Here is a 12,206-nt window from a genome sequence, read left to right on the forward strand (position 1 = left end):
CTCGTTTCCTGTCTCCCTCCCGTCAGCACCCGTTTCCCTCTTTCTTCCTCTCCATCGCTCTAGCAACCACCCTCTCGAGCTACCCTCGAAGGCCACCCACTACCCCACACTGGCTGTCCGCGCACTCGTCCGGGGGTGGCGGTAAGTTCTCGCGCAGCCAGTGCCCGCGCGTCTCTCGCGATCGTCGGACCGCGCGTACGTAAAACGGGGAGGTTCTTGTTGTCGCGTGGATGTTCGCGCGCGGTCGCCCGGAGCCGGCCGCGAGAACTCGCGTGACTCAGTGCCGGAAGTAAGCTCGACGTTTATTTCTCCCCGCGGGTGAATAAGAGCGCAAAGAGCTCACGGGAGAGAGCCGGCGGCGATAGTCGCTGCGCGAATTGCTTCGGCTCGTCCGACGATCGGACCACAGCCGGTTGTCGCTGATCTCGAGAAACTTCGGGGGGCGACGGTGATCGAGCGGCGCTCGAGACTCCGCGACAGTTCGTCGCACGAATGATACAGCGTCACCAGTGCTCTCCGCTACCGGGGGGGGGGGTGGACTTTGTCCCGGAAGATTGTGCTCCGGTATTTCGCCGGTCTTTTTCAGGGGTGAAGGGTCGATCGGTCGATATTCCGTCGCGGATCTTCCTAGCGACAGATTGTCGTGCGGAAGGTGCGAAATTCTCGCAAGTCTACCTACCCACTCACCCCGCCCTTCTCCTCTTTTGACCGACGGTGTAATGACGCGGATGACGATATAGTGAGTCGAACGATGCGATTTGTGTAGCTGCTGCTGCGAGGAACGAGTGAGCGGCGGTAAAATCGATACGGGCGATACGATAAAGCGATTGAGGATATGCACGGAAGATCGAGATGACTTTATGAAGAAAGTGCGGGGATAGTGGGACGTGTCGGGGATTAAAGGAGACGCGTCGGAATGTTGAGGGCGTCGCGGCGGCCCTAAATCCGATCGAGCAGCTGAGGGAAGTACCTCGTTCCCCGAGCACGAGGATCGCCTATAACAATCATGTGGTGCAGGACGAGTCTCGTGAGGTGCGTCGGCACCTTCTATGTCGCGTAGATGAACGTGAGTATCGCTTAAGTTGTCGTATCGAGAGAATTGAACGCTTAAAGAATACGTACGCTTAAAGTGTCCAAGAGAAAACATAGCTACTTACCTCATCAATGGGTTCTATAAATTATTTTAAATGACGTCGCATGAAATAGCTTCCATTGATGATTATCTATTCTCCTGATCCAAATTTCCTAAAGCTTCCCATTGTTCCCCCCCCCCCTCTCCATACAAACACAGATTACTTGTAAATAATTTCAACAATTATCAAGATGCAAACATTTCGATATTGTTTTCTTATAGTGTAGCTTTCATCTATATTACAATTTCCAGAGTGTAACGTAAAAGACTGTTGTAACGTGTAATTTAGACGCGTCCAATTCGCTTGATCGAGCTACCTTCCTTTGTTTGTTGAATTCAACATCCAAACGTTAGCATCTCAATACTGCTGAGAACTGGACAACTGCGTTGTCTGTTTAAAAGCGGCTTTAGAATTCACGGGTAAAGTATCTACTTTTACGCGAAAATGTTCAGTGCTGACACACACACACACACACACACGTGCGCGCGCGCGCGCGCAAACACACGTGCACACACACACGCGCACACACACGCGCACACACACGCGCACACACACACACACACACACACACACACACGAAGTTGCGGTGGAACAGAAAGGATGAATGCGATGAATAGTGTTAACGTATCGAAAAGACTATCCTTTGTAAATACTTATCCCTGATAATCATTCACGTATTTCATAGTATTCGAATATAGTCGCATTCGCAAGCACAAAGTTAAATAGTAATCTCGAAAGGTATATTCATGTGCGAAGGATTCAACTCGCGCTTTGAAAACGGCTATTACGCGCGAATGAATAAGAGACGTATTGAATAGTACGTAATTTTTTTGGACTTTCGTATTATAATGCTATTACATAGTAATTGGTTATAATTCCCATCTCGAATGGATGGGCTTTCCGCGTAATCTCTGTCGACAATCAAGCGTACAATCAAGCGTTCATTCCGATATAAACCTTTCCTGACAATGTTTTAATACATTTTTTTAAAACAGCGACGTACAATTGTGCTGTGAAATATTTGTACTAAATTTACTTTAACGTAGAGCCTGTATCATTCAATTATCCAATTTCTACAGCGCGTAAGATGTTAGGGTCATCAGAAGTGAAGAAAATGTAACGCGAACATCTCTTTACGTCCAACAAACAAACAGGTAAAAGCGCATTTTTAACGAGGTTTTAAATAAGCAAGATCCAATTTCCGACATTTATCACTGATCGTCGCTGATCCACGTGGTCCAGAATAATAGACGTCGATGCAGTCATTAATCATAGTTATCACAACGTTCCAGTGGTATGATTATGTGTATTTGCATTGTTCACTGTCACGGTACGACTCAACTTGAAACGCAACGATATCCGCAATTCCATGCGATTTCCGACCGGTTGACAATTAATGAACATGATAGCGCAACTATCCCCCCGTTTCTATCCTCTTTCTCACTGTCCCGCTCTCTCATCTCTTCGTTTCCCGCTCTCTTGGCGATACATCGCGTTTGTAGAAGATCCAATTTTATTTATCAAAACATACATTTTCATTGCACCCGAGCAAATTGTCAACATGTTTATTTTATTTCAACGTTTAAATTGGAACTTTTATTTTTCCGATTATCGTTATTTCAAGAGCTTTGTATTTGTAACACAGTGTTACGTTATAATCTCAAGTCTGCCATGATTTTCAGTATTTCTTTTTATTAATCCGTTATTCTCTCTACAATATTACGTAACTGTGATTTTATTTTATTTCATTCTGCAATTTTACGTAAAGAGGACATGCCATATCTCAATAGCGAAACAATTTGAAATATATCGTTTGTCGTGTCAATATATATGCGAATATTCAAATATATTCTATATTTATATTTGTATTTAATATTATTAATAATATTTGCATTCGTAAAGTTTGCATTTTAACGTGTTTATTCAAACGCATTTCTGTGGAGTTTTTATAAATGGAAAAGCGTTCATATTATACTTTATTTAATACACAACAAGCTACAAGTAATTTTGAACATACATAAAGACAATTTTCGAATGTAGATTTAATAAGAGATTTGAGAGAAACAATGTGAATTTAAAGTCGATAGAAGTTGATTTAAAGTCGACATGTCTAAGTAACGTTTCGGAAGAGAGGATGTAATTGATTGAAAAGCTAATATTTGATATCAAGTATTCGCAAATACTCAAAAAATTAAAATTTTAAAAGAGGTAATTAACTCGTTGGTTGGTTGGTTGGTTGGTTGACCAAAAGGACCGATTATTACCAAAAGGAGAACGATTATTCTTTGACAGTAACTCGATAGCTTAATTTACAAGGAGCTCAAGTATACTTCGATATAAATATATTAATTAAAGAAATCTTGAAAAACCCTGTGTAACACCTGTTAATTAAAGCTCGAATTTACATACACAGTAAAGCCCTTCATCTGTAATTAATTTATTTCCAATAACTGGATGGATTTTTCTGCGGTTGCTTTGGTACGCTGCTAATGTAACATTATATTACAAATTTGATCTCGTTAATTGGGGAGTCGGTGATCGTCGATAATAAAGTCTTTATATCATTATTATCTGCTTGTTATCTCATATCTCGACTTCGCAAATGCAGCTTTCGAGTTAACCTCTTGCAAAATGTTTCACCCAATTAATTGCAAATGCATTTTCCTCGTCAAATAAAGTACATGTATGTAATAAACGATGGCATATCTTCGCTGAATTAACGGCCCAACGAATGCGAAATCATGAAGTCGCCTTTATGTACATTTATAATGCTATATTCTCAATTTCTATCAGAGACGACTGCGTTTCACAGCGTCAAGCGTAGTTTCCTTTAGTCACGCGCGAAGTTGCGACTCGTGAAGTAAGTCGTTGAATTCCTACGTGAGAAAAACTGATTTCATGTGGCACTCTGAAGCGTGTAATACGGTAACGTCGCGGTAGTAACGATGTGTGTTTAAAATTTTTTTCCTACTTTAAGCGTCCCTCGCACCTTCTCGAGTCGCGAGGACGTAGTTAATGCCCTATTCCGACATAATTGAGACAAATGAGTCGCGTTCGTCAAAAGTTTCTCTTCAGCCGCACAGCATTATATTTTTTGAAGCATGCGTTTACTGAAAAGCGGAAGTACGTCTTGGGGATTCATAATTTCCTGGCTTGCGTTTACTTTTAAGCGCTTTACACAGTTGTTTCGGGCGATATTTCGTATCTCTTTCCGTCTTTCTCTCGTTATCTCCGCTACAATTTTGTAACTGTGTCCCTGCAAACTGCGGAAAACTCGTGACAAAATGAACGTATTTAATTAAAGCCGACGTACCTTTTCGTAAATGTTATGCAATGCGAATGCTTTATCCTTCGCAAAGTTGCGAGTACACTGAGAGACTGAAAGGAGAAGAAGATCTAAGGATAATTGCATTTTCACAAACCCGAAAAATCTCATTTGATAGAAGTGAGAAGACGGGAATTTGCAATTTACGCTGTCGTAAACAGCCTTATATACCGACACGGGACGCGTACACTTTAACTCGGCGATTAATTTCTTCGTTCTCGCGCGTCTATCTATCTTGGTGTAACGTCGAATCGCGAAAAACATGTCTCGAGCAAGGGCGAAATTATCGATTAATCATTCGCCGTTTCTTCGTTAGACAACCGTTAAATCACGCTCAACCACAGCGCATCAACTTTCTTCCTGGATTTCCTCGAATATGGAAGTTATGAAATTCCTGCCGACACCGTCGCGTTATTAATCGCGCTGCCGTGCCATCGACCGACCGACCGACCGACCGACCGCCGTGCGTTCATTCGCGAGGAGCGATGTATCGTTGATGACGCACGGTAGGTTGCATTCCCCCGCCTCCCCCCCTCTGCCGGTTGTTGTGGGAGCGCCTCAATAATTTTCCAAAATTTATTGTGGTCGCCCGCGCGCGCGCACACACGGAGCGAGGGAGAATGAAACAAGAAAGGGAACGGAAGTTGAGGTCCTCCAGAACGAAGGCGCCGTGAGTGTCTTGACTAGCCGTTCAATCCTGATTGGTGGCTCATTCGTCGTACAATGCGCGTCGATTCCTCCCCGGTGCTATTTCCCGGTGCGCCAGGCAACTTCTAGCTGTCGTGGCTTGTATCGTATTGCATCAATCTGCCGCGGCATCGTCTACCGCTGGCTCTCCCTTGCGACTGTCTCGTAATAAAATCGATTTAGTTAAGCCGCCGCGCCGCGTGGAAACTGCACTGCCGTGCAGTAATATCGAAGCCATTTAATAACGATGCCCACTTAGGCATCTCAGTGATTGTGCTAACAAGCGCGATTCGTTGAGCGCTCCGTTCTCGATGATTGAAACGTTGTAAAACGTTTTAGGTTGTAAGTACGTTAAAAGTACACGTTAAAATTACCAGCCGCATTAACGGTAATCGAATCGAACTACGGCTACAAATAAACGTACAAACGACTGCACCGCCAATGGACATGATTACACGTACATTTAATCCCCGGGTACATTTTCCACGTACATTTTTAATCGCCGACTTATCGTTCCGCGAGCATCGAGCATTCCAACTAAGGATAAGGCCCGATAAGATGTGTTTACCGGAAGAGTCGTAGTGCGTACCACACACGAGAAGATGATTTTAAATTTTGCAATAAGGAGCGCGAACTCACAGGCTTTCCAGTTAATGGACGGGATTAGTCGTGATGGGGCAAAGAAATAAGACACAACTGAAAGTACTTCGCTGCGGTCGCTGTGTTCCCTTTGCCGTCTCCACAAGGGTCAGAGTGTTGCGTAATGAGTTGTTAAGGATGCATCTACTCGAAGGTCTTAAAATACGGTACATGTGGCTAAAGAGTCTCGTAAAATTGAGCGACTCGTCGAGAAAAAGAGGCGAAGGGAGTTGCTTCTGTTTAGAATTACAGTCGCCGTTCTCTCTGTTCCTTTACGATCCGAGGCGCATTCTTTCCCTCCTACCGATTAATCCCTTCTTCTCTACCGTAAACCCGATAAAGAGGAAGAACACGGCGCACAGTTTTTATCGACGATAAAGCGCACTCGAAATGTTACTCACCGCCGCGAAACGTGCTATATCGCCCGGCGCGTATCGTATACCCTGTATCGTACGTTTTATTGATTAAACCGCACTCAAATCTTTATTGTCATCCGAGATAAATGCGCCGATGTGAGTAAGCACGAATCAGCAAATGTTCGTAAAATTTCAAGTGTTCGCGTGAAATCACGTAAAAAGAAAAAAAAAAAAGAAAAAAAAGATCCGGGTTACCGAAAACACCGTCGTAATTTAGCCGTCGTTTGTCATTTAACGTGCAATCTCTCAACAAGATACGACAAATAATTAACATATTCTACAACTGTCGCGCCGATCTAGCGGCAGAGTGCGACGTTTCTCGAAGCAGCGCTTGCAGCGGAAAAAGCTTCGCTTCCTACATTTTAAACTTCAAGAACACGGCGTGGCTTACACACGCGAAATGCCTTGGATCGTTCTCGTCGTAATGCGCTTTTATCGTCCAACCTTCAGCATTGTAATATTCGCAAAAATGCGCATAATTTCAAAGTATCTACCCGTTGCACGTTTGATACAGCTTTAAGGAGGCGAGCGCCGCGGTAGTCTCGGCTTGTGAGACCGAAAGACCGCGAGGCTCGCGGCGAGGGTTAGGTCGGCGACGCAACGACGAGGACGAAGTCGCCGTAAGAAGTCATCGGGAGGGAGAAACAAAAAAACAGACAGGAAGAAAGCCTCGACAGCCGTTCAAAACGCAACGAGCGCACCTACGCAATCAAGCGGCGCGCTTAGGACGGCCGTTCGGCAAACAAACACGGCGGGAGGTAAAGTTACCCCCGGCTAAATTGGGTTAGCTGAAATCCGTTTACGCTAACTCTAATGGCGAAAGCGTGAGCCGCATGCGGCATCGACACCGAACTTCGACATCCGTCGAGAGCCGATGCTCGCGTCGAGGCCGATTCGATGCACGCCGGTGTTTATTCTTCCGGCCAATTTTTCGACTGTCAAATATCGTTACCGGGAGATATCAGCGGCTCGTTGTTTGGAGTCAATGTACTTTCGGATCGCGCGCGTCACGCGGCAGCTGGAGCGACGCGCATTGTCGCACAATACGGAGAAACCTGAGTCGCACGTGGGACACGCCAATGCATGCTGATTACGCGTAAAGAAACTTTTAATTTTAAAGCCGCCAACGACTGACATCGATATAATTGATTAAACATGCTCAATTAGCTGCCGTACTTGTACAGAGCGCTAATTCGTAACGTATAATCGAGGTCGTTGCATTTCGTGTTATTTGAATCCGAATGATATGAGGGTACATTACATATGATCTGTCGGTGTATAACAGCGTGATTGAATTTATCCGGTGGTTAATAATTAGTGATCGCGAAATAACTTATGTCAATATAATCATGTAAATATATCGATGCTACAATCGGGGAGTAAGATAATTGTATAATGTATTTATTGTATGTGCATGATAATGTAGCTATTTAATAATGTATGCACACTTAATGCATTTATTAATATGCGATATAAACGACATTGTCAGATAAAATATTGAATATCGCGGTTAATACGCGTGCAGCATCAACAACGATTAAAACTTGTAAAACCTTAAAAACCTGTAAATTATAGCTGAAGTGAGATATTTTTACGTGCTCATGTTGTAAATTCAGAATACGCAAAGGAACAAAAATATCAATAAGAAATTACGCAGTAGCGCGGGATATTATTTTACGCGGTCAAAATATAAGACGAACATAATTTACGTATTATTTAAGAAAACGGAGGTTTCTTGGAGGTCTCTCGGAGACTCGAGAATGTCATGCGCGATTATCGTTGTTCGTCACACTATAACCTGTATTGTTTATCAGGTACTATATTATTAACGTCAATAGATAGAATGCAGTATTTGAGACATATAATGCTTAGTATTTAAGATATACAATGCTCAGAGCAAATTCTCTAAGCATCGACTACTTCATGAAGAAAATTGCAGCAAACCTCGTAGTTTGTTTCGCGAAACGTCATTGAGGTCGACGGAAGTTCTTGCGGACGTGCTGCACGCCGGCAAAGTTTGTTCTGATTCAACTACATTTTTTCTCGTAACGTAGTTTTAAGTACGAACTCTATCTGTCGTGTTAGCGACCGAAGTACCAAGACAGGTCGCACGAGTGCTACACGTCACGTCGAGATAGAATCGGGCCAGGAACATTATCACGGCGGGACCAAAAACTCCATCCCGGAAATGCTTCGGAAATAAAGGAGAAGAGAAAGAGAGACTCTGTCCTCTCCTCGGTATCTCCGGCGGACTGGCGGTCGTATCTGCCGGTGCGAGGAGGTTAAAGGCCGAACTCCTTTTTTCCACCTTTTCCTCGGAAAATGCACCGTCGGGAATAGAGAGAAGCCCTGGGCCCTACGCGATTTTACTCCGGAGACCCGTAGCGGTTCGCCTTTTCTCGCCTTTCTCACGAGGTCGAGTCGAAATAAAACCAAACCGGACGTTGTAATTCCGACGACGTTGATGCGCGGCCGTGGCAACCGCGTTAAAAAAAGAGCAAAGTGTAGAGCAACGTTGCTCGAGCTCTTTTTTCAGATTGCAGATTGCTCCTTCTAGCGTGTAGGGGGACATTAACGTGCACAATATGCACGTGACATTACCTTGCCGCAACATTACCTCCAGCGATCCCTTTTTCTCCCATTGCATACTTATTAATTTTATTTTGAATTTATAAGATATGCCGTTTCTCGTTCCTATGTGCGTTTGTATGTATGTGAATCTGTGTGTGTGTGTGTGTGTGTGTGTGTGTGTGTGTGTGTGTGTGTATACATTCGAATCTGGAGGTAAGCGCTTGCGAAAGAAACTTTTCAGAAGGGATAGAGCACAGTTTGAACGTTTAAACGTTTATTCGCTTTTAGCGAACTCGCGTATTTGCGCCACAGTGCTCGCAATACGAAGTTCATTCATCCCTCTTCGATCTCCTGGGACTTTCCTTCCCGTCAAAACGAGTATCCACTCGCGATCCCATGATCTTCTTTCACACTTTCCGCTTCGATATTACAATGCAGGTCTCTACTTTCTATTTTCAGATCGAAACCGTACGAAGGATGATAGCCATCTAAGAATCCTCTCCCGGCGACCCGTGCGACCAGTTTTTGAGGATGTGCAGTTTGGTGTTAAAGTGCCGGTGAACGAGCGCCCCATTCGCTCTATCTATGACTCCCTTCCTTTTCCATTATCGCGCTTCATCTCACAGGGAGTCCGCGCTAACGATGCCATAGTCGCCCAAGTGCGAACTGATTTCACGTCGGACACAATGGCACTGTTGTTCGCCATAATCGTTATTTCGATCACCACTGCTATGTCGCTGCCGCCGGTCATTAGAATCGGTAAGTCCATATCGATCCAATTTGTAACTTTCAGCTTCGACTATGCATGAGATGCTATTACAATTAGTCCCTCTATCCAATATGCGTAACAGCTTTTTACGTGTAACAACCTGAGCTGATAATTTATTAACGAATCAATTTTCCGCCACGTCAAACGACTGAAGGTTATCGTGTTGATTCTGCGATATGCGCGGTAATGCAATGTTTTGAAACAATATGTGAAATTCCCGATCATATTGTAGTTGAGTTCTTGTTCGATATAGTTGCGCAGTAAAACCAGCTCGTTTGTACGTTTCGTCAGTGTTTCAGAGTTATTTTGGGGTCATTAAAAGCAATCGCATGTTGTGTTAGAGGTTTTCAGTTGCAAGCTAAAATCAACAAGAAAATCCATATCCGTCCGTTCGCGTGAACGTAAAAAAAAATTTCATTTCTACCAACGTTATTCTCTATGCACGTTAGTCAACGCTTTCTTTTTTTTTTTTTCCACCATGCTCCGGGAAATAATTGAAAATTCGTTGTGGATCGATAACATAGGCTTTTAAGCTTCAAAAATATTTTCCCGAACAAAGCTGTGTAAAGCGAGATGTTTTCGTCTCTACCGACATTTTCTCATGACTTATGGTTTTCCGCGCACGTCGTTGATCACAGAGAGCGCCGGTGCACAAATATCGGGACGTGTACCATGTACAGTTCACTCGTGGGTCGTCAATTAGCCCGGCCATTCACATGGAATCGTCCAATTCAACGATACATCGCGGTCAATGTTTGACAGCATGATTTACTGTTTATCAATTTATGAACCGTGCGTCAATTAGCAAATGAGCAAGTTGCGCAATTCCGAGCGGTTCGCAAACTCGAAAAGTAAACATATACATGTGAATTGTATATTTGAATATGAATTGTATATTTTAGGATAATTGTGTGTGTGTGTGTGTGTGTGCGTGTGCCATTGTTAAGCCTCCCTGCCATTGTTAAGAATATTCTTTCCCCCGATTACGGGCAAGATGTACGTGTAAAATACGCAAATCCGCAAAAGTTTTGTCAGAATTATTCGTCAGTCATAACACCACACAGTCTTCCGGTTCAAACAGTTTCCAAGACGATGCTTGTATATATTTAGGTTAGTGCAAAAATAATCGCGGATTTTACGTATTGAATATAAAGACGCGTGTATCAGTTAAAAATTATATTTATTAATCAAAATGAAGATCATTGGCCTGCACACATTTCTCCCAAAGGGGAGACAGATTTGTTTATTTCTACAAGATAGAATTCTGGAAAAGATAACGGTAATTTCTCTTTCTCTGTATCTAAAGAAATCGGTGCCGAATTAAAATATAAACAAAAACCATAATTATTTTTGCATCAACATAAAATATTATATTTGCACTTTCCAGATGGGACGTCTGAACGTCGCGTCTATTTTTTACCATTCATGCCACATTTTTCTATTATTAGTCCGATTGTTTTTCACACAAAGACCCACACATACGCGCGGTGTTGACACAACGCGGCAAAGCCGCTGTGGAGAGAACAGCGGACGTGACACGCACGAATCGTCTCGAACGCGCGGCTTAATTTCTCGCCCTGTCGCAGAACAGCGACAATTTCGAGTTCACCGGCCGCGAACGGCAAATCGCTCGGCCACAAGTCAGTCAGTCAGTCAGTCAGCCAGCCAATCAATCAATCGGCGAGTCAGCCAGATCTCGATAACGGTTCGCGGGGTTCGCCGGGGGAGGGGGGCGGGGGAGGGGTCCGCAAGTTTTTCCTTTCCCGCGGGGGTGAAGCCCGCGCACAACTCACCCAACTTTACTCCAGGTGATTACACCCCCGGCCGGGGGCACAAGTAGATGCGCGCGGTTTGGAATTACAGAGTGCGCCGAGCTAAGTACGCGGGATCGAGTCTTCACCTGTTACCGTGCGCGCGACTTCATCAGTATGGGTTCATTAGTATTCCGAAGGCGTTCGCGTGGGTGTAGAGCAGACGTGTCCGTGCGTCGGATACCGGGCTTCGACTTCGGCCGTGTGTATCACCCGCCCTATCCAGCTGCCCGACCACCCATCAGCCCACACACATCCACGATGCGAGAGAGAGAGAGAGAGAGAGAGAGAGAGAGAGAGAGCACAACTCGAGGCTGCTCGTCAGTTAAGTCTGCTGGTAGGAAAGTTTCTGTCGAACTAATTGGTTGAATTTCTGTGGGGGGAACCGCCCCGGGGGAAACTTGTCCGCAATTTTCTATGATGTTGGTGAGAATGAAGAGGGCGATAAGGTAGAACGTGTTTGTCAGGGAGAAAGACAGAGGAAGACGGGGAGAAGGGAAGGACGTGTACGAAACGAATGCGCGACCGAAAGGAAGTAAGGCGGTCCCGAAGGACGTGGAGAGGACCCTTTCGTATCAGCGAGAAACGACAGCGCTGAGACCGCGCGCAGAAAATACGGAGGAATATCACGTATTCATGCCCGTGCGCGGGGTAATCTTTTTCGTATTCCGTCGCGTAATTGAAATATCTATTGCTCGTACGGAAGTTCCGGCGGACACGTAACGCACCGAAATGCGAATGAGGGTGCGACTGTGACCGATCGATGTGTGACTCTCTCTCTCTCTCTCTCTCTCTCTCTCTCTCTCTCGCGCGAGGATTCACCAGGGGACACCCCCGGAGAAGGGATATGAATTT

The 12,206-nt window shown here is 44.5% G+C and overlaps 1 protein-coding gene across 3 annotated transcripts in view; it reads left to right on the forward strand.

The window, feature by feature from the left end:
- The first annotated feature begins 538 nt into the window (after positions 1 to 538).
- LOC105185628 (glutamate receptor ionotropic, kainate 2) overlaps positions 539 to 12,206 on the forward strand; it is a 153,053-nt gene continuing 141,385 nt past the window's right edge. For all 3 annotated transcript variants that reach the window (XM_019842491.2, XM_025305341.1, XM_019842497.2), the window contains exons 1-2: positions 539 to 1,066; positions 9,231 to 9,530. In XM_019842491.2, coding sequence (XP_019698050.1) covers positions 9,458 to 9,530 — 73 coding nt within the window. In that variant the 5' untranslated portion in view covers positions 539 to 1,066; positions 9,231 to 9,457. The remainder of the gene's footprint in view (positions 1,067 to 9,230; positions 9,531 to 12,206) is intronic.

Source organism: Harpegnathos saltator, unplaced genomic scaffold (genome assembly GCF_003227715.2).
Source record: "Harpegnathos saltator strain DR-91 unplaced genomic scaffold, Hsal_v8.6 scaffold694, whole genome shotgun sequence".
Lineage (NCBI taxonomy): Eukaryota > Metazoa > Arthropoda > Insecta > Hymenoptera > Formicidae > Harpegnathos > Harpegnathos saltator.